The following is a 27,029-nucleotide window of genomic DNA, read 5'->3' on the forward strand; positions in this document are numbered from 1 at the left end:
CATTGTTCTATCATCCTCAGTTCATCACCATTTCACAATCACTCTCAACTGAGAAGGAAGAAACAATAAACTTATCACCTCATCCAAATACATCACATGGTTTTTTTTATAATAGATTTACATATTGATATAAAAAGCACTCAATTTCTTTTACTTTTCTCAACTGCAGAATTCCTTATTTCATTTTTCGGAATGGTAGACCCAGGGGGTATGCCATATGGCATTGGAGATGGAGCTCGAGTAGATGATGTTGTCATCGTGACATTTGTATTTGGCGCTCGTGGCAGTGCAGGCAGGGGCATCTGGTTTGAAGTTGAGGTAGGAGCAGGAGGTGCGGGTGTGGCACTAGTTTCAGGAATGACCTCGGCAACAGGTGTTTTAGACGATTGTTCCTATAGTTCTTCCAAAAGTAGAATTGTTGTCTATGTGCCAGTTCCTAAAATACAGAGACGAAATGGCATTTGTACAATCATTAGAAACAAGTATCATAAAGTAATTCACCAATATAATTGCTTTTACAGACATGCAATCCTTGAGTGAGAGTCACAGTAGTTAATCAGTGAGTGCTGATGTGAGAAGAAAGAAGAGATTGAACCCACTTATGGATTCAGCCCAAACCTAACTTTTTTCTGTTTCAAAAAAAAAGTGTAAACGAATTAGATGAATAATATAGTAACTAAGTTTGAATCATTAAAGCGATAGTGTATAAATATTACATTCAATATTAAATAAGGATAAAATAATCTATATTAAGTTATTCACATTTTTTTATTAATTATGATAAGAAATACTTTGATTCCCTTGAGATATTTGAGCACTAATTTAATTTTTTATTTTTTGGATCAAATTAAAAATTTATAAGGACACTATCCGCTCTAATTAGTATTATAAAATCAAAATATAATATTTAATAATTTATTGTGCTATCAACTCTATCAAGTGCCAACACAAATCGTAATATTATAACACCAAAGAATATATAAAGTGAAAATATTTTGCCAATAAACAGCACCAAACATCTCAGGTGGCCTCTCCAAATCCAATTCAGCTCATTATGTAAAGAGAATGTTACTATGTTATTGACTTTTATCAATATAACAGATTTGGTTTGATTGTATGTGTTAGGTTTGTTGGATGTTATTTTTTTATATAGGGTTATTATGAGTCACGTTTCATTTCTTTGAGATTATGTTTGGGAGTCTTATTTTTAATGGAAAAGAAATGAATAATGTTAGACGAAGTCTTCTTGTTTAATCCTTAATGGTGAGAGAGAGATATTTTGGAGATTTTTAGAGTCATATAAGACCAATCAAATGCTCATTTTCATTGTTTTTTTGTAGACAAATATGTCAAAATATCTAAATGTCTTAATAAAATCTTATTATAAAGACCTAATAGTTCATTTTTTCATTTTCAATGTTTATAAAGATTTAATAGTTTAAATTTACTTACTAATTCAAATCATTGTTTTTTTTAAAATTAATTATGTAGATTAGTTTTTTAAAACTTATTCTTGGAATAAGTCGACCCCTCCCACTTTCATTGTTAAATAAATTTTTAAATAAAGAGTAAAACAATATTTTGCATTATCATTATTTTAAGAGTAGATTATACTGACATCCCTGATTTTTAGCGAAATTACATAAATTACCCCTCAATTTTTTACACCTACATAAATTCCCTCATTTTTTATACATTCATTACACTCATCACCCCTGAACGTGAAATAAGTGTAATCTATTAAATAAAAAATGTGATAAATACAATTTAGTTAAACAAAACATTGTATATTGTGGAGACAAGTCCAAATAATATATTATTTAGACTTGTCTCCATAATATATCATGTTTTGTTTAACTTAATTGCATTTATCATATTTTTTTGTTTAAAAGATTACATTTATTTTCCATGCAGTGATGATCAGTATAATGAAAATGTAAAAATTATGAGAGTTTATGTAGGTGTAAAAAAGTAAGTAATAGTTTATATAATTTTACTAAAACTCTTATTTTAATCTCCGACATATTTTGCTACTTACCCATTAATTCATCTCATCTCATTCCCCTAAACAAAACTTAAGTTTGTCATATCCTTCCTATATATATGTACTCTTGCTCATATGCATCTATATCTACACATATCAGAGAGAATAAAACTTCTGCCTCTATTCTCCTTTGCTATTTGCCTCTTCCAAATTTATTATCATGGCAGATATTCCAACCAGCAGCAACAGCAACTCCATCAACCACCGTCCCTCCTCCACCTCCACCTCCACCACCACCAGGGGTGGCTGGCATGCTGCCATATTCATCATATGTTAGTCCATTCAATACCACCTTTTATATCTTCATCATTACTTAATTTAATATCTTGTACAATTCCCCCATCATATATCATCATTACATATATATATATTAAAGCTTATGATATTATTTATATCCTATGGTTTTTATTTAATTTGTAACATCAGTTGTGGAATTTGCTGAGAGATTTGCATATCAAGGCATTGCTTCAAATCTGGTTGTATACCTCATACATGTTCTGAATGTACCAGACACCATAGCTGTTAAAGATGTTAACACTTGGGTTGGTGTTTCAGCTCTCTTTCCTCTTATTGGTGCTTTCATAGCTGATTCATATCTTGGTCGCTTCAAAACTATACTCATATCTTCACTCATTTATCTCCTGGTAATTATTTCATTTCATTATATATATATATATACATACATAGGAGAATAAAGTGTTTTTTGTTTTAAGGAGATAAATTATCTACTTATAGTCATTATAATCATGACATGCATCATTGTATCTTATTTAATCATTTTCTATAAAAATATTTTTAAAACTAAACAAAATAATACGTTTGTCATACTTCTATTAGTGAGAGGAAAAAAAGTTATATCCTAGTATGAAGAAATATTTTTTAATGTAATAATTAGTTTGTTAATGTATTTCTTCATATGTTTTTGTGAATCCTGCATCAATCTCATGTTCTGACTTATCCTTTAGTTTAAACAAATTTGCCTTTTTTAGGAGCAGTAACTTTGTAAGTGTAACTCATATGCATTGGATCCAGCACATGTATGAAACTATGAATACCATAACAAATGTTTTTTTTTTCTGGGTGGAAATATCACAATAAATCTTATCTTTTTTTAGCAGGTTTAGATTTTAATAAGTCTCCATAGATAATATAAGAATTTTTTATACTATAATTTATTATTAATAGCTGATAGATTAAAAAGAATATTGTGCTACAGATACATTTATTGACAATATATATTAAAAGGAAGTCTTATATGGTAACTATTGTTCTCTATTTTTTCTTTAAAATGAAAGATGATAATGGGTTTTTTCTTTTATTTGTTCTTCATTTCTGCCTTAATCCAATGTGCTAACTGCTCCGTTTGATTTAACAATGTTCTCTTTTTAGAAGTTGTGAGTTGGAACCATCAATAAATATCATAATAATTTTTTTAAAAATAAATATCACTTTATACTTTTTGCAATAATTTACTTATAAAATATCCTCATAATTAATCATAGTATTCCCACTTAAAATATACATGTTAGTGTATATACCTGATAATTTATCCTCAATTTTCATATACCTTAAAAACATATATTGTATTAATTTTGATGAATGAGAATGGAGTACTATGTGATTTGTTTTTGTGAAATTTGATGTATGACATTCATATTATAGAAACTTTCAATCAAATGACTCATTGGATTATATTTATGATGTCTAAAAAATAATTATCAGTTTAAGAATTGAAATAAGCTAACTTCACATAAACAAATACCTTCTTTAATATATATATATATATATATATATATATATAAATAAGAGGATCTGTTTACACTCAAGTTAAGTTAAACAAGTTTCATTCATTTGATCCATTAGATTTAAGAAAATGAATAGTTGAAATTGAGTATAAGTAGTATAATTTAGATTGGATTTAATCTAATCACTCCCGTGTGTATATATATATATATAAATTAAATGTTCCAGCTGGCAAAACGTCTTAGTTAACTGTCATATATTAATGTGCCAATATTTTGGGTTTGTTATATTCCATGTCATAGTTTCCAAGTTGGTTTCATGGACTAGTTATTCTTTTTCATTATTACTTTTTCATGGACTCATATCTCTATTGTCTCAGTCTCATGCCACTTCGTGTAATTCCAATATTCTCACTTTATAATTTAAGTATTTCTTGTGATTTTGTTCACTTAATAATATAAGTAAGTTTATGATGCACATGCAATTAATTTAACACTACAACATAGTATCACACTCTTGTTGGAAAAGAATGACATTCATGTATTAACTATTGCTGAATATTGAATGAATGATATATCCAAATACAAATTTGTTATATTGCATAAATATTAAACCCAAAAAATCTCACTCATACTCTCACCTTACATATATATACATAGGGCATAATTTTGTTGACTCTATCAGTGTCAACACTGAAGCACGACAAAGCCATATTCTTCTTAGCCCTTTATGTGGCATCCGTCGGGGACGGCGGCCACAAGCCGTGCGTTCAAACCTTTGCCGCCGATCAGTTTGACGACGACATAGAGAAGAAGCAGACCAAGAATTCATTCTTTAACTGGTGGTACATGGGTGTCGTGGCTGGATCAACTATTCCTGTATTTTTAATACCATATCTTCAGGTAAATTAATAAAACCAAATTTTTATGATGATTTTGTTACAATTAGTATATATATAAAATTCTAAACTTTCAAAGGTGTTTATTGCATTTTATATTATTCATGAAATAAAAAATGGCAATATTTTTTACTTATATATTCTTAAGAAAATCCTAACTTTTATGTTTTTTTAAATAGGGAGTATAGAACATTGGAAAACCTTCCAATGTCAACCCATGACAATTTTCAAATACACTGAACACGTGCACCGAACTAAATATATTGTCATGGAAAGATTCAATTAACTTAGTTATTGAAAGATTAAATACATTAAAGTAATATTGGACTATGACTTTTTTAACCATGGCGATATCAATTCGTTCAAAGTATTTATTCTTCTTTTTTTTTTTGTAAAAAAATCAAAGGTGTCCTAAGAGAGACAACTAGAAAGTGATTTGATGACATTAACAAGTCAGGAATACATCAATTGTTACTTTCCTACTTTAAAAATAAATTCATTGTTTAAGAAAGTTGAATAAAAATATTATTGCCATCATAATACATATATAATAATAAAAGAGCATAATATCATTTAATATGAGTGTAAATATTTATATACAGTCAACATATTATATACCATTCATTTGTATTATTTTTAAGAAGAGTCAGCAATAACATAAATAATGAATGATATATTACAATATATAAAATTCATACATAGTCGATATATACATTTTTTTGGTAGATTGTCACGATGTCAAAATATAATATCATAGATGTTAAATAATAGCTTGTTTTAAATCTGAAATACTACCATGGATGCTTACGAAACTAATAAGAGATGAGGGGAACTATGTAAAATTTTGTTGTGTTGTGCCAAAACAAATAGAATATGTGTGATTTATACAAGCATAAATTATGGATTACACTTTTCTCTGTCAGAGGAAAGTTTTCCCAAATTAGGAACATATTCCTCATACATAGCTATCGTTTTCAAGATATAGACATCATATGTGGGAATATCAAGTGAAAGGAATTGTTAATTATAAAGATTTAATTCGAATATCCTGACAACGTAAATGTTTTTTTTTATGTTGTGAGCAAATTATCAATCATTTATATGTTAACTATTATTAACTCTCAAATAAAAGTAATGCAAATCAATAACGATGGTGTAAAAAAATTTAAACTCGCTACATAGATTTTAATCTAATTATAAAACATGATAGAATTGGATACTGATTTTTGGGACATATATGATTTAGATAAGATAATTGAGTTTAAACTTAGAGTGTGAAATATAAGAAGTGTAAAATTTTATATACAATTATTATATAATTTATTTCCTTTAATTAATTATGATGTCAAAATTAATTAAATATAAATGATGAATGATATAATGATGATATAAAAATTTCTTATACAATAAGTGTACACGTTTTTCTCTAGAACTTAATCATTATTAGAGGCATTATTATTTTTCATACAATGGTGTAATAATTAGACCTTTTTAATTCTGTTCATGAATCAAAATTATTTATTTATAATAAAAACACTTATATATCACATAAGTTTATAAAAAAAATACAATTTTATGTTTTGACTAAAGACAACATATATATGAATAATATGATAAAAAAATCTTTTTAGTGGAAAAGAACTAAAAAAATGATATATTTATTTCAAATCATTTATTGAGTTAAAGTTAAGATCTTATGACAAAGCATAACACTACTCATGCATAGCTGGATTCCTTATGTATGTACATATTTGTCAAGGGGTTCGATTCTTGCCATTCATATGTAACAAATTCTTGTTGGAATAAAAGACACTCTGGCTATAGAGAGAAAAAAACTTAGGACTCACCTTATATCATTAAATGTATACTTTATTTCTTTACAAAGTATTTAAATATTATGTACAATATTTATGTACTAACCAATGATGATTAATATAAACGATGGACGATGCAGTAACAATATATAAAATTCAAACACTGTTTGTACATTGTTCTCTTGATTAAAAAATGGAGAATAAGAATTTTAATTGATGGAAATAAAAATGAACAGCAAAATGGTTGGTGGGCCCTGGGCTTTGGGTTGATGGTAGGAGTGATGGCATTAGCATTGGCAGTGTTCTTATTGGGAATCAAAAGGTACAAAAAGGAAGGCCCATCCGGAAGCCCATTTACTAGGTTGGCCCAAGTTTTTGTTGCTGCAGCTCGCAAATGGCGCGTGAATTACACGACCGACAATAACAAGTATTGCAATGAAGAGCCCCCTAACATTCGTGCTCCTAAATTGCTTCATACTGATGAATACAGGTAGGTGACCACCACTTTTGGATGAATTGTGTTAATTAGTGTTCAAAATAAATTATTGAGTAAATTACACTGAAAACTCATGAGTTTTAGTGAAATTATACAAATTATCATTCATTTTTTTACACCTACAAAACCTCCATTCATTTTTATACTTTCATTACACTGATCAACCTTACATAAAAAATAAGTGTAATATTTTAAACAAAAATTGTGATAAACGCAATTAAGTTAAACAAAATATGATATATTGTGAAGACAAATCCAAATAATATATGAGTCAGTATAATTTACTCTAAATTATTTAAGTATCATAATATTAATAAATGTTCTAAGGAATTTACTTAAAGAAGAGAAAATAAAATATTCTATTAAAAAATGATGTTGTCAAACTTAGGTAAGCATTGGACTTAGATTTACTTTTCTAGTGCTAGTTTTTTTATACTTCTTAAGAGTAATGATTTATCATTCTATATTTAGAGAAAATGATATATGTTATTTGGAAATAAATTATTAGTAAATAAAATATCAAATTTTGATATATATTACTTTTATTGTAAATAATTTTATAAAAAAATATATATAATTTTTCATTTCTGACTGGTTAAATTTTGTTACAAAACCATAAAACTTATCCTAATATTGAAATAAGCTTACTTATACTTGTCATAAATTTTATTTCATTTTTGTTCTAACATAAACAAACATGTTTTCACTACAAAAATAAGCCTAAACAAACATGTAAGTATACTTTGTGACACATCATTTGCTAAAGGTAAAACTCAAATTTTCTACTGCCAAATAAAGAAAGGATCTGTTATATGCTTTTGTTGCTATGAGTTTATTATTTATTTATCATTACTTGGATTCCATATTCGTACTTGAACTTTTAAATATAACATTTAATATACTTATCCCTTACTTATTTTTTATTTGCTTAGTAGACCCGTTCCCAACAAAATAGTAGCAAAGGGACATTAAAAAATGTCTCAATTTGATTGTTCATTAAACTTTACCCTTATTCCTAATAAGAAATTCATGTGACAAGCCAAAAAATATGGTAAATTTGAATGTAGATTATTGGACAAGGCAATGATCATTGATGAAGTTGATGCCACAAGCAAAACAAGAGACCCATGGAGGTTATGTTCAGTGACTCAAGTTGAAGAAGTTAAACTTGTCCTTCGCCTTATCCCTATATGGCTAAGTTGTGTGATGTTCAATGTTGTCCAAGCTCAAACTCACACTTACTTTGTCAAACAAGGTAATCTAACATTTACTTTACCTTATACATAAACAAATTATCATAAACATGAACTTTATGTTTTTCACAAGAATGGGGATCATGCCTTATAAGGGGTTTGGATTCTCTTTGATACTAGACATGTTTTTTATACTGCCAAGAGTATTTTTTACCCTTTTGGGTAAAGAATTAATCTCTTTTGGTTGTATCATTGTCCTCCCAACAAGTGTCGCTCACAAGAATCGAACTCATGACCCATTGGTCATCCTAAAAATATATTGGAACCTTACACCACTAGACTAACACTTTCTTCATATATAAAACAATTTAAATAGATATGTCATAAAAAAACATGTCTTTAATAAATTAACCCATAAGATTTAAACATTAGTACATTTATTAAACCACTATCTGAGATAATTATTACAGGTGACACAATGTTCCGTTCCATTGGACCAAACTTCCTAGTCCCACCAGCAGTAATTCAAGGCCTTGTTGGAATCATAACCCTTTGTGCTCTTCCAATCTATGACCGAGTTTTCATTCCACTAGCCAGAAAATTCACAGGCCACCCCACTGGCATAACAGTGTTACAAAGAATCGGAGTTGGTAATTTTCTCTCCATTCTCACTATGGTTATAGCAGCACTTGTTGAATCCAAAAGGGTTAGTGTTGCTAGGAACCATGGTCTCTTAAACAATCCCAAAGCTGTTATACCAATGAGAATTTGGTGGCTGCTTCCACAATACATAATCACTGGTATTTCTGATGCATTCACAGTTGCTGGTCTTCAAGAATTGTTCTATGATCAAATGCCAGAAGGAATGAGAAGCATGGGTGCTGCATTATATATAAGTATGATAGGTGTTGGAAACTTTGTTGGTATTGCAGTTATAGATATTATGGTGAAAATAACATCAAATTCTGGTGGGGCATGGTTAGGGACAAATATTAATAGGGCACATCTTGATTACTATTATTGGGTTTTGGTTGTGTTAAGTGCACTGAGTTGGTGTGCTTATTTGTGGTTAGCAAAGGTTTATGAGTACAAAAAGGTGGATTTGGTTGATATAAATAAACAGATTAGTTCTGCTGAGGACAATCATAATCATGAAGTCTAACACCAGAAGAAGAAAAAGGAGAATTTGGTTTTTGATTTATTGTAAAGGGAGGGTTGGTTTTTGACAGACTTTGTAATTCCAATGGTAGCTAGTAGCATTTTGGGGGTTGGATGTGAATAAATTTATTAAAATGATAAAAATATATTTGTAAGATGTAAAGTTTTGACATTGTATATAATATTTTTTGCTTTTTTGAAGTTTGAATGAAGCTCATTTTCAACTGAACTTAGTTGGTAAGGTTCTGATTTAAGTGTAAGTATTTGAGTTGAAGCCTTGACAATTGTACAATTTTTCACATTTTCTGAATTGTCAAAAAAAATTGACTATAAAAAATAAACAAGTAATATATTTTAGATTTTCTATAATCACCAGATTATAGATTTATTAAAAAATAAATATTTTAAAATTTCTACATAGCTTTTTAGTTTATTGAAAGAAGTTTATCATATAGTTTTTTATTGTGCAGTATTTACATACAGACAAATATAAAAAATTTGTATCATCAATGTAAATTCTTTTACATTGTCTCTTTAGATATTGAGCTTGTTCAATGGAAAGCTAATGCTACATTGCCCTTCCCTTGTTCAAGAGAAGGAGTAGACTTTCCTTTAGCTATCAGCCCAAACAAAAGAGATTAGCCTATTAATTGATCGATTGATTAGATTGTAGTATGAAGGAGGCATTGAAGAGATACAATGACCAATCAAGATAATACATTAGTTATCATTTACGTGTATTATTTTCATTAACAAGTCAATACTATTAATATATGCATTTGTGAATTGTATTGGCATAAACTATTTTATTTAATTAAAATGAATTTAATGAGAAGTAAAATATATTAAGGTTTTATTTGGATATTTAAATATATGTGAAATGAGATAAGCTTAAAATGGAACAAAACATAATGAAACAAAATTGCTACCCACATTCCCAACTTGGGAATGAACCAAAAGTCAAAAAAGAGGGGAATGAAATAAAATTTATATTTCATGATTTCATCATATTCCATTAAATTTTAAACTAAACAATCTTGATAAGGAAATAAAGTTCTATTTCATTTCACTTAATATAGTCACTTTTCATCAATCTATACATAACCTAAAACTGAATAATATGAAAAGTACTTGAATAGGTGATAATTGATATTCAATTTGGATGGTGAAAGGTGTGTAATTGATTGGTGATGTGGTAGAAGTGGAGATCAAAATGATGGAAGAATAAAATGAAACCTCTGGTTATGCCAAACACTGACAATATATATTATAATAATTGATTTTGATTTTATATATTATAAGTAGGGTTAAGGATACAAATTCATCACAAGTGAAAAAAGTTTATTCTATATTTCTACACATGATTCTTTTAAATAACGAAAATATTATATGAAGTGTTAGATCTTGGATCTTCACTAGTCTCATAGTCATCAAGGGTAAAGTTGATTCTCTCTTGGAATTGATGTTAGATTATTTTAGAATATAAAGATGAATTTTAAATTAAGTATATCATCATTAATTTAAATAAAAAGATGGTGTCATTTTTATAAATATTTTAAAGGAATTGAAATCGGGTGGTTTTCAACAAAAGTGAAAAATATTTTCAAAATAAATTAAATTATTTAGGAAAGTATCTTCCACTAAGCATATCAATATGGCATATAGAAAGATGTTGGAAGTTGTATATTAAATTAAGGAATGAGGAAAAAATATATACACTGATATTGTTAAATTTTATACATTATCATTATATTATCCATTATTTATATTTAATTAATATTGACTCTTAAAAAAAATTAATCAAGTAAATAGTGAATAATATAATAACTATATAAATAATATAATAACTATATATACATTGATAAATAGTATCATCACTCATGTGAATGACAGATCCATTAAGTATCAACAAACAAATGTAAACATATACCTAATTTCTTTCCTTCAACAATGTTAGCTTGAATAACAGAATTGAAATATCCCTATGGTAATTTCAGAAGTACCCCTTCTCCACATATTATATTTCTTACCAATGATAATCATAGCCCCATCAACTACTAGAGTAGAGCTAAATAACAAATGATAATTTATTTTCAAAGGCAAAGAGATTGAATTTCAAACAATTATATAAAGCATGAGGTTTTTTATTTTTAAATTGAGTAAAATTTGAACGAGATCATTACATTTTTAATATTTGCAAAAGAAATCGTTAAAGATTATTCTATGAAATACAATTATGTAAAAGATTAAAAATGATCACTGAGAGATTATGTGTATATTTTTCATGCACTAATTACGCCAAATAAAATGGACAACAACACCCTTTTTATATACTATATGATATTATATGGATATGGATGGATTAATTAAGGGAAAACAACAAACCTTATTCAAGTATCATAATATTAAGGTAGAGAATCTTTTCAAAGATTATTTTTATTCACTATTGTATTTGTTAGATGATATGCATCAAAAAATCAGTATATAAAATATCTTCAATTATTTTATAAGTTATATTCTGATATTCTTTCAAAGACAATGCTGATTTGTTTAATAAAAAAATAATGCTGATTTTGATGTAGATAAAATAATAGCAATGTCATGGATGGCATAAAATCACACCTTTATTTAAATCTTCTCAAACAAATTCTAGATTGGCTGACTCAAATTATTTAAACTCAACCAAGCAACATAAAGAAGAATAATATAATGAAAGTCACATGTGAAAAAATAAAGTAATATAAAGATACAAATAGAAATCATTCGAATTAAAGAAAAATAAAGAGAAACATTATAAAAATGAATAAAAAATGGATGTATGTTTCAAGTAGAGGGACACCAAAATTGATTTTCCTTTGAAAATTCAGTATGATTTTGGTCAAAGGTGGGCTCTTAAAATTTGTCAAAGGACAAACATGCCAATAATATACAAGGAAATCATGTTTAGAGTTGATGAAACTATATTAAGTATGGCTAAGCACTAAGCACTATATAACAGTGTTATCAATATTGTACTAATTATCATTTTGGTTAATGTATTATTATAATAATATGATGGTTCAGTCAAATAATTCATTAATTAAACTGCATACAAGTTAATTATTTTATAAACATAAATATTATTATTTGTAATATATAATTCAATTATTAAAATGCTTCAATTTATGACTATTTTGATTGATTTAATTGTATGTCCCATATAATTATTATACTGTAATAATATCGAATCTGCTGAACTGACCGATTCAATACTTACAACATGTCTAAAAAGGTCATGTGCATGGATTGAGATGAAGATCTTTATGGCTCTAAACAATGTCCTTTAGATCTCATTAAAAGGCAAAATGGGGTCAGAAAATGCACTAGCACACCTCAATAGTTGCATATCATAAGCAAAAGGGTCAAATAAAATAATGATGGACAAGTCAAATTTTGTTTAAATTTGGTAAAACAACACCACCTTCTTTGCTTGTTCTTCAATTCAAAAATCAACCAAGAAAATCCTGGAGATTCTGCATCATATCTCTAGGATATTGCTTTCCAAACTCTCAGATTTTCTATGTGGATTATATATCTTCTTGACCATGATGTATTCACATTTAAAAACTCACCTTATGATTCATTACAATACTCATATTTAGTCCTTCCATTCCTCAATACCTTGTTCTCTTATTTCATCATATTTTCTCATTTTGTTCTGCCTTAGACATATTATCTTCTAAGTTATGGCTATAGCTGCAGAGTCTCAGTTCCATGTTTTGGCCGTCGATGACAGCCGTATCGACCGAATGCTGATCGAGAGGCTCCTTAAAACCTCTTCCTTTCATGGTACTTTTCGTATTCGATCTTCTTTTATATCGTATACCATCAAAGGATGACAGAAGTATATGAACTCATGTTCATGTACTCATCATGTTATTTTTAGGAAGCGTTGCTAAATTTCATACATGATATTTGATTCTTATGCATATGTATTATGATCACAGTTACTACAGTGGATTCTGCTACTAAGGCTTTGAAAATTCTTGGTTTGGTTGAAGATGATTTGAGGAATTTTGACACTAATGTTGCTTCAAAATTTCACCAGGTACAATTATCTTAGTAAATTACTTATACATATGATTTAAACCATTTTCATAGACAAGTTTGTATTAATCTTTGATCTAAATTCTTTTACTTATTCATGCAGGATGTTGAAGTAAACATGATCATAACAGATTATTGTATGCCAGGAATGACTGGCTATGATCTTCTGAGAAAAATCAAGGTAGGCTCTTAGGATATCATTCAAGATTTTTTTATCACTTCTTTATTTGATTAGTCTAACTTCAATTTCATTGATTTCTGCCATAATTTTCTCCTCATTTTCAAATTTTGAATACATTACAGAACTTAATCAAATTATGCACTATGGTTTGGATTTTTCTTTCCTATTTAGGAAACAATTTGAAATTTTGAAAAAATGTGATCTGAATTCATAAATACAGGTGATGTGGACTTTCAAAGACCACTTTTTTTAAAAAGCAGAATCACTTGTACTACTAGGTTGAGATTTTCAATATAAAAAAAATCTTAAAACTATAAGCCAAATTTGCCATTTGTATTATAATCTTGAATTGCTTCTATGTTTTGATGTTAAAAGTTCATTGATTTTCAGGAATCTAAATCTCTTAAAGACATACCAGTTGTGATTATGTCCTCAGAAAATGTTCCATCAAGAATCAACAGGTAAGGGAATTGAATCCTATAAGCCTATAATAACCCAATATAATATCAAAATAGTTATTTTGAAAATGTCAAATTCACATGTTAGAAGGGACTACATGACCAAATTTCTAATCTGAAAAAACTGTTTTTTGTGTTGGTTTGGTTCAGATGCTTGGAAGAGGGTGCTGAAGAATTCTTTCTGAAACCAGTTCAACAATCAGATGTGAACAAACTCAAGCCTCATTTGTTGAAATCAAGAGTTAAGGAAGAACAAGACCAACCCATCAACAACAAAAGAAAGGGCATGGAAGAAAGTTACTCACCAAATAAAAACAGACAAAAAATGTAGTACTTAAAATTTGGTTTCAAATACTTAGGTAGTGCTTAGAACTTGTCTCATATCTCAATAGTAGACTAATCATACCAAAGAAATCAGTACAAGTCCCTAATGTAAATAGACTAGAAAGATTTCCATTCAATTTTGGTGGACCAATAACAAATATGTTGACAATTTTTACTTCCTTTGTGTCTCTGACAATTAATAGGCTTCAAAATAAGCCGTATTATATGACTAACAAACAAGGTTTGAAAAAGTCCCCACCATATATTTTCCCAAATCTCAATCATTTTCCAACTCTTGATGAAAAATGAAAACATGAAGAAAAAAAGACCATCTGCCGTACTTTGTTCATTGTATTTTTCAGCATCAGTCCTTTCTCTTTCATAAATTTTAAGTTTGCAAAGACAACACACATATCTGAAATTGGGATGATTATAACTGTAGTTATACTAACTCTTTTTCTGTGATTCCTTATTAAGTAAACCCTATTCAATCTAGTTTTTTCTACAAAATTTAAGGTTTCAGGTTGAATAAACTGTCCTTGGTGCAATTTTCAAAGTTATACTGTTATGAGGAATCCAATTCTGAATCCAGCTTATTCAATGAATCAATCTTTAGTCTTGTATTAAATCTCTAAAATCAACTTCAGCATGTTTCTTGCTTCTCTGAAGAAAAAAATTAAACACAAGATCATCCTTTTCAACCTCTAGCTAATATATTTATCAGACAAACGAACTTCATCAACAAATGATGCACAAAGTGCAACTTGCTATTGTAAGATTGAACTGAATTCTGAAACTACTCATGCAAAAGGAGAAAAGTACAAAGTGTAACTTGCTCATTGTAGAGACTGAACTGAATTCAGAAACTACTCAAGTCCAAAAGGAGAAAAGTATCGCTAATTAACAGCACAAGAATAGAACAGAAACTACATGAGAGTAAATGATAACCAGGGAAGAAAGCAAAATTCTTTTCTACTTCGGCATTTGAGAGTGTGGTGCCCCTGATTGTGGGTTTGGAGGCATCCCAGATTGATTTCCAGACTGCATTAAGTAAGCAAGAAGAATAAGCAAATTTCGCTTCAAATATTGAACCTTCTGCTTAACAAATTAACTAGTCATCAAAAGATATGATAAAAAGAGAATGTGAAAAATTGGAAGGGGGGTCAGGGAGAGGGAAGAGGTTTAGTGTTTGAGATGCAATATAGGAATAGCTTCTCCATAATTCCGAAAACTATCTAAACAATGATATAATATTTTGTAACACCTAAATAAGTTTCAATCAAAATTTTCAAACAACTTGCTAGCATGATGTAGCAATAAGTAGTCCAAGAAGCAAAATAATATCTTACCTGGTAAGGATTATACCCTTGCATCAAAGGCATTTGTCCACTTTGAGGTCGGTTGAATGATCCTTGAGGATAGCCGGTATTAGGTGGCCCTTGCATATTAGGCATGTTGCCTGGAAAACCTCCAACAGGTGGCCCTCCACTTGGGGGCAAGGATCCTGAATGCATTTGATTCATGCCCCCATAATGACCTTGTGGCATTGGAGGTGGAGGACCCATCTGATTCATTCCACCTTGCATGCCCTGAAGGAAAAAATAGTAGCAACATAAAGGCCTTATAATTCGTACTTAATTAACCATACCTTATTACTAACAACCTAAAGACATTTTTTGTGAAATCTAATATTTAACTAGATGTGCATGCTACCAACTAGAAAATAAAGTTCAGTCATTCAGTGCCATGTCAAGAGCCTCAAAATTGTAGATACTATGTATATGACTTACCAATAACAATTCTTACTAAAGAAGAAAAGATTTTTACATAGCTTATGTGTATGTGCATCCATTAGCAAACATGGCAATCATATAAATATAGACCAACCAAAACATCCATCATCTAGCCCCCAGCAACCCTCGCCAATAAAATATTAAAAAATCTACCAGTTAAGATAGGAACAACACTCAGATAATTTCACTATTAAAAATGAATAAATAAAACTAGTAGAGAAGTTACTCAGAACTCATACCATTGGACCTGGCACCGGGTGTGACGTAGGACCTGGCATTCCAAGTGGCATTTGGGGTGGAGGGCGAGGCAAATGTGGATAAGGGGCCATGGATGACTGGGAAGGGTGTTGTAGCTGTGGCATATTTGGGGGCATAGGCAAAGGACCCATCTGTTGTGGTAGTCCCTGGTGTTGATGTTGTGGGATCTGCTGAGGATTCTGCTGGTACAGTCTCTGTTGATTGGCATTAAGAAGAGAGGGGTGTGGACCTGGTGGAAGAGGAGGAGCACCCATTGAACCAGGATGGGGCTGTATCTGCTCCCCATGAGGCACATCAAGTATGGGCATCGCAACTCCAACACCAGGAATGGTACCTTCATTTCGAGTCAACCCAGGGGGAAATGGTCCTGGAGTTGTTGGACCTTCAGGCATTGCAAAGTTACCACCCACACGACCAGGAACTGGGTTTTGCTCAGCATATCCTGACATGCGAACATATTTAAGTTAATGTTTTCCTTAATTTTTTTCCACTATTTGGTAATGTATTTAACTGCAAGAATTCCCATCAACAATTCTATTCAGCCAACAACAAACTGGCTTCTAGATTTCGAACCTTTGAATTTTGCAACCTCTAACTCCACTTTAAAGGAAAAGCTTAATACTAAAAAGGTACATTTATAAGTATTTGATCTGACAAGAAATGCTGAATAAGGGAAGTAATAGATCCAAGATCAAACCATATGGTCCAATAGCTACATGAGAATAACTGAAATTAAAAGACTTTAAGGTTGATACTGAAAAAGACAAGATATAGCATGCTGCTTTTTTTGCCATTAGGGAATTGAACAAACCTTGCATGCCATTGTTAAATCTATCACGAACAGTGTCTCCTGGCCTATTTCTGCACCAAAACTTCGTTGTATGATCACTGCTACCACTGCATAAGAAAAAATCGAAGTCCAGTAACTTAAAGTTGGCAATCACTTTCTTCAGATATTCAATTATCAATTAGATGGGCTATACTACATCTACTAAAACAGAACCAAGACACTTATGTAGCTGCAAAATATGTTACTGTGAGAACTAAGATGTCACAATAGCAATGTCTAGTTCTCACATTGTGCATATCAGTACAGAAATTGTATTGCATGTAAGTTTGAATCTTAAAAAAGGGGTCTCAAACAACTTGAGAACATAGTGTTTTGGAATTTGGGAACCATTTTGAAAAACATAAAGCTAGACAATATATTATTAACTCAAAAAACAGGTTAAGGCAAGACAAAGAAAGAAGGCCATTAAGCATCATAAAAAGTGGATGCAGAGAATAAGACTAAGTTCACCTGCAGAGAAGGTATCCAATAGGATGCCAAGCAAGGTCCCACACATTATTATCATGAGCACTGGTAACTTCAACTTGTGGAGTTTCATGCCTGCAAAGTAAATTAAATACAACAACTACAATAAGCAACACATAGTTGATAAGATATCCAAATTACAGGAAAAAATAATTTAAACAAGCAGACAAAATATTAAGCATAAAATGAAAAATTATTAATTTACAAAGAAAAACTGTTTTCCTCATAGACAGACAAAAGTGCACACAGAAATAAATAAATTTGCAAAGCATTAGTTCCAGTCCACTCGAGATTTAAGAGGAGCAGAAAGCAACACTGTTCAACTCTTTGATACAGACAGTTTGTACCTATTTTACAATATTTATTAAAAATTGTAATGGTTAGCATGCTTTCTCACTGCTTTTCAGCATGAGATTAACTCCCGAATTTTAGAAAATATTATAAACAATTTAAATTTTGCAACATAAAAACTGGAAAGGAAACATGCAAGATGAGAAAGGAAATCAAGGTTAGTAAGGACCAAGAGAGACGGAAAACTGAGAGCAAGCAAACGAATTACCCAACAAGCCAATGGAAGATGGAACCGTCATAACTCCCACTGACAAAGTATTCTTCGTGGAATGGATGCCAAGCCAAAGCTAAAAAAGTGTGAAATGTAAATCATAAAACTCATTCCATTCTATGACTTTGCAGGAGCATTAGAGAATATGGTAATTTTCCCAACAGGACTCCTCACAATGATACAAAACCCAGTAGGCCAACAAAACATATTAACTATTAAGTATTAACTAAACAACAACAATTTAGGGAACTTTATGCATGCATTAATGCAAATCATGGTCTTGAATGTTATAAATCATAATAAGAGAATTCACCAGGTTTCAGCAGATAACGCAAAGCAATAAACTGCAGCCCAAGTGCTTCAGTGATGGACAACAATGTAATCAAGATTAAATTGTTGCATCACCTAACAAATTGCTAGCTCAAGTTTTAACTTAACTAGAGAAATAATAGTTAACAATTTTAGGCACTATTAAGGTGAAGCAAGCGATGGTAGCCAATGAAGCTACTATAAGTCGAGAATGATGCCAAATTGTGAGTCAAAAAACAAATATAACACATGGCCTAAATAACTGAAAGTCATAGCTTGTTTAAGAATTAAGATGGTTAACAAAACCAAAAAGTCATGCCATATAATAATGATTTACCCAGCCTTGAAAATAACACTTCCCACTTATCACTGGGATGAAGTGGAGGGCATTGTCAGTAATCAAATAATTCTAATCAACTTTTTCAATCAAAACTTTAAGGAGCATAAAATCTAATACAACGTTAATACATATTCCACCAGCATTTTAGTTTCACTCGAAACTGCTCATATAATTCCATCTGTAAGTACCGAAGCAGAAATCTAGTTATGCTAATCTATTCTCAGCTCACATACACAAATCTTTACAAAAATAGAAACTTGCATTCCTGTTAAATGATTTTTTCTCAAACAGAAGTGAAAATGTGACATGAAAGTAATGTTTTATAGTCAATGTCAGGTTGCTCGAGCTGAAAAGCTTACAGTGCCACATCCTGTTTTCATCATCATATATCTACTCACCAGTCATTGTCTAATATTGATTGCAGGATATATCAAAATTCAATAAGCTATCCTTCTCAAAGAAAAAGATGTGTCATTTACCAGTAACATCCTTCTGATGTCCACGGAATGATTCAAGTTCCTTCATAGCCCTTATGTCATACAGCTGCAAATACAGGGTATATATGAATATTAATATTCTAGGGGGGAAAGATGTTATAATAAGCAAAATAGAAAATGTAACAAAGCAGGATAAAGTCAAAGAACAATGCAAGGGGGGAATGAGTGAAAAACTGAAAGTGCCAAAGCAGAGGTGTAACAAAGATTATAGGTAGATTACATCCAACTTGAACCCCAAAAAAGGTTTGGTGATTATCCCAAATAGACCAGAAAGCAATGCCTACTAGGGGTCCATCAACCAGTACCATGAAGATAAAGATACCAACCTTTACTATTTGATCCTTTGAAGCTGTTAATACCCAGTTACCATTTTGATTCCACTTGACACAGAGGACAGTATTTTTATGCCCATGACTGCATGAAATGAGTATGAATCTATAAACATAAACAGCCAAATGGAATGGTAGACATCAACATTTAGTTTTACACTCACAATGAGCAAAGTTCTTTTCCCGATTTAGCATCCCAAAGTTTCACAAGATTGTCCTTCCCACCTGTATTGTGAAAGACCAAATGGGATATGTATCAGATTGTCATCTTCCATAATACTCGAAATTTTAAAAATGGAATATTTAAAAAACCTGATACTAATAGGGATTTTGTAGGATGCCAGTCAACACTCTTCACATCCCAACCATGGCCTGCCTGAGTTCAAATGCCACACTGAGAACTCTTAGGTTCAATTAATAAAAGGGAAAGAATAATATAAACACAAGATGTATTCTAACAATCTATATCCAGGAACTGATTTTACAAGCAACTGAGTAAATTGGCTTTAAAATAAAAGCAAATAGAAGTATAAAATTTAAGTGGAATGGTCAAGTTCTTGGCCAATAGAGAGATGAGACCTGTTGCACAACAAACAAAATATTTACACAATAAAGTGTTATGAGATATAATTAACGGGAATAATTTTGCAAACTGCCAACACAAACCGATAAAGACAATTAAGCTCTGAACAATTTTATAAATACCATTCCTCTACTATCCACACCCGGAGATTGAGGAACATGAGATTACTTTTAACATTGAGAGAATCCAATTTCAAGTTCCTGAACAGTATAGTTTGTAAATGTGAAGCTTCAAATAAAGCAGACACTGATAACTAATGGAGGCACCACATAGTAATTAAGAGAACATTATCAGTGTCAAGGCCCCAGTGAATATATTAATAGTATCTTATTAGTGATCCAGATTCATTTTTCCAACCAGATAGGAGACAATAACTCATTCTCAAAGCACATTACCAGTTAATGAAGACTCTTCTTGACAGCGTGCAAAATCCCAAACTTTAACAGTAGTATCATCGGAGCATGAGCAGAACTTCAAATCTGTCCTGCAGAAACTGTTTACAAAAAGAGTTACAGCACCTTTCCTCTTTAGCATGCTACAGTGTTCATGGATAAAATTTTGAAATTATCTACCTTAAGTCACGGACTGATTCTTTATGAGCAGATTTGTTGGCTTTAACATTGTTCATGTTGTTCTGCCAATACCTAGAAAAATGTCCCATACATACAATTACATCAACTAACACATGTGCTTCTAATCATCAAAATATATTATTCTACTTAAATATATATAATGACACTTATAGAAACTACAAAACATATTAGAGTATATATCTACTTTATTGCGCCTCCATCATCACCAGAGACCATCCAGTTGTCATTGTGACTCCAGACCATGGATCTGATTGCTTGGTCATGTGCCTGCACAAGTTTCAAAATCCACCTTTGACTTCTTTCATTCTAAAACTAATGATGATTACAAAAATAGTTTCAGGTCAATAATTGAAGCTATGTACCTGAAGAATCATTTCAAAATTAAAAGACTGTCCATTCCAGAGAGTGAATTCCCCAGTCTGTGAGCCAGTAATAAGACGCCGTCCCGTTGGAGTCCACTTTTATGAAAATAAGTTGAGTAGCATTAAAAAAGTCAGTAAAATGCAATCCGGTTGCATAACCACAAAATGCATAACTATTATCTTCCTAAACTGATAGAAATACCTTAACTCAACTAAAACGCTAAAATGCATCGAAATCAACCTTGCATGACAAGAAAATACCAAACTAGGGAAACTGTCATAACAATTGCACTAAAGGGAACATATAGTTTCAAACAAAATCAACTTAGATATCAAGTTAACAGTGTACCTTTTTTAAAATATGCTGAACAATGTAAGCAGCGAAATTAACCATCAGTATATTAGTTGAAAACAATGTAATTCATACTAGTCTAGAAGTTTATTTCCATAATATCACAAGGCCCAATCAAATGAGAAGCAGCTTATTTTTATAAATGTTTGAACATATTGTGCAGCAAAAGAAGCAGTTTGTAAATCTGTAACTGATTATCAGAACAACAAATCATGCTAATAACAACATTTAAGTCCAACTTACAAGAACACGGTTAATAGGGCAACGATTTTTATTTATAGATGTATGAACAAATTTAGCAGCAAAGCTTGTAGATGGATTGTCTGAATAGCCAACTGCTGGTAACATCTGCATGAAAAATAGCACAAGGTTAATATTTAAGGAAACAAGTCAATCATTAAAATAAAAAATTCTGAACCTCTACCATGTTGTGTTATATTAGAATAAAGAGAAGGTTGGAGTAGGTTTAAAACAAATATAAAAATACAAAGTTAAAAAGTGTCTCACTGACATCAATTGCTGCTGCTGGGGTAGGTTGGAGTACTGTCCTGTCCCTTGAATCTCGTTGCGACATACGAATCTGAAGGCAATTTTAGTTTACCAATGAATTTCAAAGAAAAATACACACAGTAAGGAGAAAAACAAGCAAAAAAACATTTTGCAATATAAAATAAGCCTATGACCAAAATATAAGTAAATATGTATAAAGATTATATATATGTATATATAATGTTTGGTGGTTGTTGTATATAATATAGATAATTTCATATGTAAGCAGTAACCATTACCTGCATATAACGCACAACTGTGCTCGTATAATCAACCGCCTTCCTTTGAGCAAGCTTTCTCATTCTTTTTGCACCATGGATATCACCATGAACTGTTAAAATCGTTCATCATTAAATTAGGATAAAGGGTAGCAAAGTGCATGAGGTCCCACATAGTGGGGTCTTTGAGGGTAGATGTACACCACCGCACCCTCGTAAGCAAAGGGGTTGTTTTCAGGATTTAAACTCATGACCTCAAGATCACAAGGCATGCAACCTTACCATTGCTTCGAGACATACCGTTCATCATTAAATTAGAATAGTAAAAAATCCGAATTTATTTATTCTAAAAAAAAAGGCGGCCTAGTGCATGAGCTTTTAAGCCATGGTTTCTCATCTCCTCACATGACAAAACCACCTTAGGTGAGTTTCTTTCGTCCCTTTAGCAGGTGCTACTCCGAATTTCCCCAAAACACATCCATTCCAAAACTTATCCATCTCAATAGTCCCACTAATCTTGCATCTGATATACTCTTTGTTACTCCTACTTCGCTGTAAACCTTTTGGTCTAAACACCTCTGCACTCTGCCAACAACTCAAGTTTACCATTTAATCCCTCAACCAATGGATACTGTCAATTGGTTTTTCTTGCCAAGTGATTAAGTAGAGCCGTAGCCATAGAAGAGAGATAAAGAAATACAAAAAAATTGTTAAATTGCTTTCATAACCTTTGTGCATATCCCTCTCCTTCCCTTGACAAGAAAATCAAATTTGGAGGATTCATCCTCTCACTAATTAGAACTATATCATCCAGATGATAATAAGAGTCATAGTCTCATAGACACTAGCTCCTGGAATGTGAGAACATTGTGCATTATGAATTCAACAACAATCAATATTGAGGTTCTCATAAAATGCAAAGTGTTCACAATATAGTCATTAAGTTGATCTACCGATACAAGAAATCACAAGAACCAACTAAAATCAAAAGTAAACAGGTTCTCCAATTTTCTTATTAGTGGTCTTGTGGAGGGTAGATATACCCGGTTTTACCAGGTTGTTTCCACGATTTGAACTATGGACCATCTCCGGGTCACAAGGCAGACAACCTTACCGAGGCTCGACCTCTTTCTCGGATTTCCTTAATAATTAAAAAAGGAATGAAAGAGAAAAAAAGAAAAAACAAACCATCGTAATGAGGAGGGTGGGGCCCACCAGGAGCGGGGTGGTGAAACTCTGGAGGTATGTTGGTTGATGAAGCAGAAGGTTGGCGCATCATCTGCGGCGGCGGTGGTCCACGGTGAAATTCTGGACCTGGCTGCTGCTGCTGCTGAAAATGCGGTGGCGGTGGCGGTTGCTGTTGTTGTTGCTGCTGCTGCTGCTGGTGGTGGTGGTTATGAGGATCACCGTACATCATTGTGAATGTGAGTGAAGAAGAGGAAGAGACGGAACGAAAACCCTAAACCCTCTTTCTAATGTAATTTGTGTGGAAGAAATTCAGAGTAGAAGTGGAGGGACTGAGTAATGGGAATGGCTCCGGATAAAAACGACACCGTTTTGTCTTGCAGTATAAAATTACCAAACCTTGGTTAACCAAAGCAGATCTCATGTTTGATAGGTGTAAAAATATATATATTTAAGTTAAAAAATTAAATTATTAAATATTTTTTAATCAATAGTACATGGAGTGACACAATATTGTAGGATAGAAGATATGGTGTGTTGATTAATTAGGACTATTTTAGTAAATTTGAGTTGTTTGATATAGATAAAAGGTCTAAATTTTGAATTGGGTTTTGAGTTTGATTTTTTAAGTTTTAAATATAAGTTTGGTGTTAATTTTTTATTTCTACTTTATTTTCAAAAAGTAATTTCCATCGAGTATAATATCCATTTTTTTGTATTATTAATAGTATTTTTTCACTCTTATGAGATGTGTAGTTGCCCCTTTCAACATCATTTTCATGAATTGAAGATCTTGGAATATCATTTTACATTACTAGACCAACACTTTGTATTATTTATTGAGTGTCATATATATGTAATGTGAGTGTATATAAATATACTTTATAAACAATTATACTTGATAATATAAATTTATATACTTTTAGTTCATATATTTTCTCATTTTTCATTTCTATGAACATGTTTTTTCATTTTTTAAAATCATTCACTATAAATTTCATAAACCACAACAATTACCCATTAAAAATTCCAATTGTAAAGTTTATCATTAAAAGTGATAAGCTATTGATTATCTGATAATTACATTTTCTTTTCCACCAAATTTTTTTGTCAACAATATTGATATATTTGATTGTTGTACTTTAATTAGATGTCACAACGACATCTGTATGGTCATAGTAAGTATCATGTACTTATAAATACTTTCCAAAAAAATTAAAGTTAAAATAAATTAAAAAAATCAGAGTTTAAATAAATTAGTAGCATACAACCACCTTATTATTTAATTTGGATTGCATTAACTTTAAGATGAGAAAATCTTCATCTCAAATTGATATATTATCTCACTCATCATCCAACTATTTCAACAATAGTATTCAAAGATGCGAAGAAAAGTTATGTTGAGAAAGAAAGAAATAAACTTTATTAAGAAGATGTGTGTTTCTCTAAATGAAGGGACAATCATGAATTGATTTTGGTGTTTTGTTTATTAGTGGAAAGAGATATTGAAAAATATATTCACTTCATTCTATATCATTTGATGTTTAAGGATATGTATAGTTTAAGATGTTATTAAATGATAAAAATTGAAAAAATACGTATATACCAACAATGTAAGAGACTTTTTACATTTTTACTGGATCATTTACCATTCATTTTTAATCCCTGTTGATTTTTAAATAAAAGTAATACAAACAAATTGTGGATGTGTATAAATATTTATACTATCACTATATAAATACTATTACACTCATCAAAATTTGATTAAAATAATTGCATTTAGTGCTTATACAAAACTTAAATAAAAAGAAATAAAGAAATGGAAGTGAAAATAATGAGTAATAAATAAGAGTATAATTGAAAAGTGTTGTATAATATGCATAGTTTTCTAAAATATCAAAAGATTTGGAATGACATGAACAAGTTCAAACATCAAAACATATTGAACTGATGAAGTAAAAAATATTAAAAAATTCAAGAAATGTCACTGTTTCATTCTTGAAAATGTTGAAAATGATAAAACATCAAAAAAATTGAATAACATGGACAAGTTAAAACATCAAAACATATGGAACTGATGGAATAAAAAAATGTTAATGTTAAAAATGATATTTTCTCATTTTCCAGAATTTCTAAAATGGAGCACATAGATTATGAAATGATAACAAAAATGCAATCATATTTCAACTTCATTTTATGATTTCATTGTAAATAAAAATAGAGAATGACCAAACCAAACAGATCAGACTCTTTAGTTTCAAGAAATGTTTACATTTCAAAAAAACAATTTTCATTTTCTAATGTTTGTTATTATCATTTTCACAATCTTTTACTCTAAACTTCACAAACTAGGATAATTGCCCTTACAAATAATTTAACTCTAGATTTTAATATATAAACTAATCAAGCCACTAATTCCAAGATGTTTTTACATTTGATACTTACATTTTCTTTTTCAACGATTTAATGTTATCAATATATTGAACACCTTTAATTAATAGCATTGGTCATTAGCTACCAAAAAATACATGAAAGATTATAACGAGCATCATGCAGTTGCATGTGCTATACAAAAAGTTAAAGTTAAAATAAATTAGTAGCATAAGATTGCACTTTCTTTAAGGTAAAACAATTTTCATTCCAAACTCATATATTATCACATGCAACATCAAACTATTTTAACAATATCATGTAGAGAGACGAATAAAAGTTGTTATGTTGAAAGTGAAAGAGATAAAATTTATCACGAAGATGTGTGATGGTATAAATGAAAACGATACTCACCAATTGTTTTGGCATTTTCTTGATAAATGGAGAGAACAGTTATAAAATTATAACAAAAATGTTAAAAATTTTAAAAAATGTAAGTGTTTTATTCATGAAAATGTTGGAAATGACATTATTTCATTTTCGGCAATGAAATTTTTTTATTATCGGATATAACATTTTTTCATTATAAAAAATGAAACTCATTTTCTGAAATATAAAATGTTAACAAAAAAAAATAATATTTTTACCCTCATTTCTTGATTTGATTGAAAATGGAAATAGAAGAGGGAAGAAACCAAGCAAATAACACATCTACTTGCTAGGATTATGCATGCATGTAATGAGTGCTATTGTTTAGATGTTTGGTGCATTACATCAGGAAAAAGATCCTGTGTCTGAAAAATGTCTTATTTATATGTCCATATTCAATAGTATTTTATTAAATAATATAAAATATTAGTTTTCATAACTTTTATTTTTCAATTAAATGAAACATTTTGATTGATTTGATATATAATAAAAACATTAATAGAGACATAAGATCTTTCATCCGTTATATAACATGTGAAGGATACGTAACTATTACTCATATAAATGGGTTCCTGAGTATCAAGGGCCTT

The 27,029-nt window shown here is 30.3% G+C and overlaps 3 protein-coding genes across 3 annotated transcripts; 2 read left to right on the plus strand and 1 right to left on the minus strand.

The window, feature by feature from the left end:
• Window positions 2,158-9,515, plus strand: LOC109325069 (protein NRT1/ PTR FAMILY 5.4-like). Its single transcript, XM_019557211.1, has 6 exons — window positions 2,158-2,316; window positions 2,471-2,688; window positions 4,447-4,689; window positions 6,736-6,989; window positions 8,063-8,250; window positions 8,659-9,515. The coding sequence occupies exons 1-6, from the start codon at window positions 2,205-2,207 to the stop codon at window positions 9,348-9,350; spliced, it is 1,707 nt and encodes a 568-aa protein (XP_019412756.1). The 5' UTR covers window positions 2,158-2,204; the 3' UTR covers window positions 9,351-9,515.
• On the plus strand, window positions 12,729-14,569 carry LOC109363427 (two-component response regulator ORR9-like). Its single transcript, XM_019609688.1, has 5 exons — window positions 12,729-13,174; window positions 13,333-13,433; window positions 13,536-13,613; window positions 14,004-14,074; window positions 14,222-14,569. Exons 1-5 carry the CDS (start codon window positions 13,072-13,074, stop codon window positions 14,400-14,402), a joined length of 534 nt encoding a protein of 177 aa, XP_019465233.1. The 5' UTR covers window positions 12,729-13,071; the 3' UTR covers window positions 14,403-14,569.
• Window positions 15,130-23,929, minus strand: LOC109325723 (flowering time control protein FY-like). Its single transcript, XM_019558248.1, has 18 exons — window positions 23,644-23,929; window positions 22,477-22,568; window positions 22,200-22,268; window positions 21,932-22,036; window positions 21,337-21,432; window positions 21,159-21,241; window positions 20,954-21,025; window positions 20,777-20,874; window positions 20,111-20,170; window positions 19,963-20,023; window positions 19,796-19,883; window positions 19,452-19,515; window positions 18,321-18,399; window positions 17,747-17,836; window positions 17,258-17,343; window positions 16,428-16,888; window positions 15,745-15,984; window positions 15,130-15,436 (listed from the first exon to the last, which is right to left on the minus strand). The coding sequence occupies exons 1-18, from the start codon at window positions 23,870-23,872 to the stop codon at window positions 15,368-15,370; spliced, it is 2,142 nt and encodes a 713-aa protein (XP_019413793.1). The 5' UTR covers window positions 23,873-23,929; the 3' UTR covers window positions 15,130-15,367.

The sequence above is a fragment of the Lupinus angustifolius genome, chromosome LG13, assembly GCF_001865875.1.
Source record: "Lupinus angustifolius cultivar Tanjil chromosome LG13, LupAngTanjil_v1.0, whole genome shotgun sequence".
Classification (NCBI taxonomy): Eukaryota; Viridiplantae; Streptophyta; class Magnoliopsida; order Fabales; family Fabaceae; genus Lupinus; species Lupinus angustifolius.

Bases quoted from the DNA above. Each gene is read 5' to 3' on its own strand.
- LOC109325069 (XM_019557211.1), top strand. From the start codon at position 2,205: ATGGCAGATATTCCAACCAGCAGCAACAGCAACTCCATCAACCACCGT. The intron at 4,690-6,735 runs GTAAATTAATAA...AAAAATGAACAG, and splicing joins TTTTAATACCATATCTTCAG to CAAAATGGTTGGTGGGCCCT. The intron at 8,251-8,658 runs GTAATCTAACAT...TAATTATTACAG, and splicing joins CACTTACTTTGTCAAACAAG to GTGACACAATGTTCCGTTCC.
- LOC109363427 (XM_019609688.1), top strand. From the start codon at position 13,072: ATGGCTATAGCTGCAGAGTCTCAGTTCCATGTTTTGGCCGTCGATGAC. The intron at 13,614-14,003 runs GTAGGCTCTTAG...ATTGATTTTCAG, and splicing joins ATCTTCTGAGAAAAATCAAG to GAATCTAAATCTCTTAAAGA. The intron at 14,075-14,221 runs GTAAGGGAATTG...GGTTTGGTTCAG, and splicing joins GTTCCATCAAGAATCAACAG to ATGCTTGGAAGAGGGTGCTG.
- LOC109325723 (XM_019558248.1), bottom strand. From the start codon at position 23,872: ATGATGTACGGTGATCCTCATAACCACCACCACCAGCAGCAGCAGCAG. The intron at 22,569-23,643 runs GTTTGTTTTTTC...CGATTTTAACAG, and splicing joins CCACCCTCCTCATTACGATG to TTCATGGTGATATCCATGGT. The intron at 20,024-20,110 runs GTTTTTTAAATA...TTCACAATACAG, and splicing joins AAAATCCCTATTAGTATCAG to GTGGGAAGGACAATCTTGTG.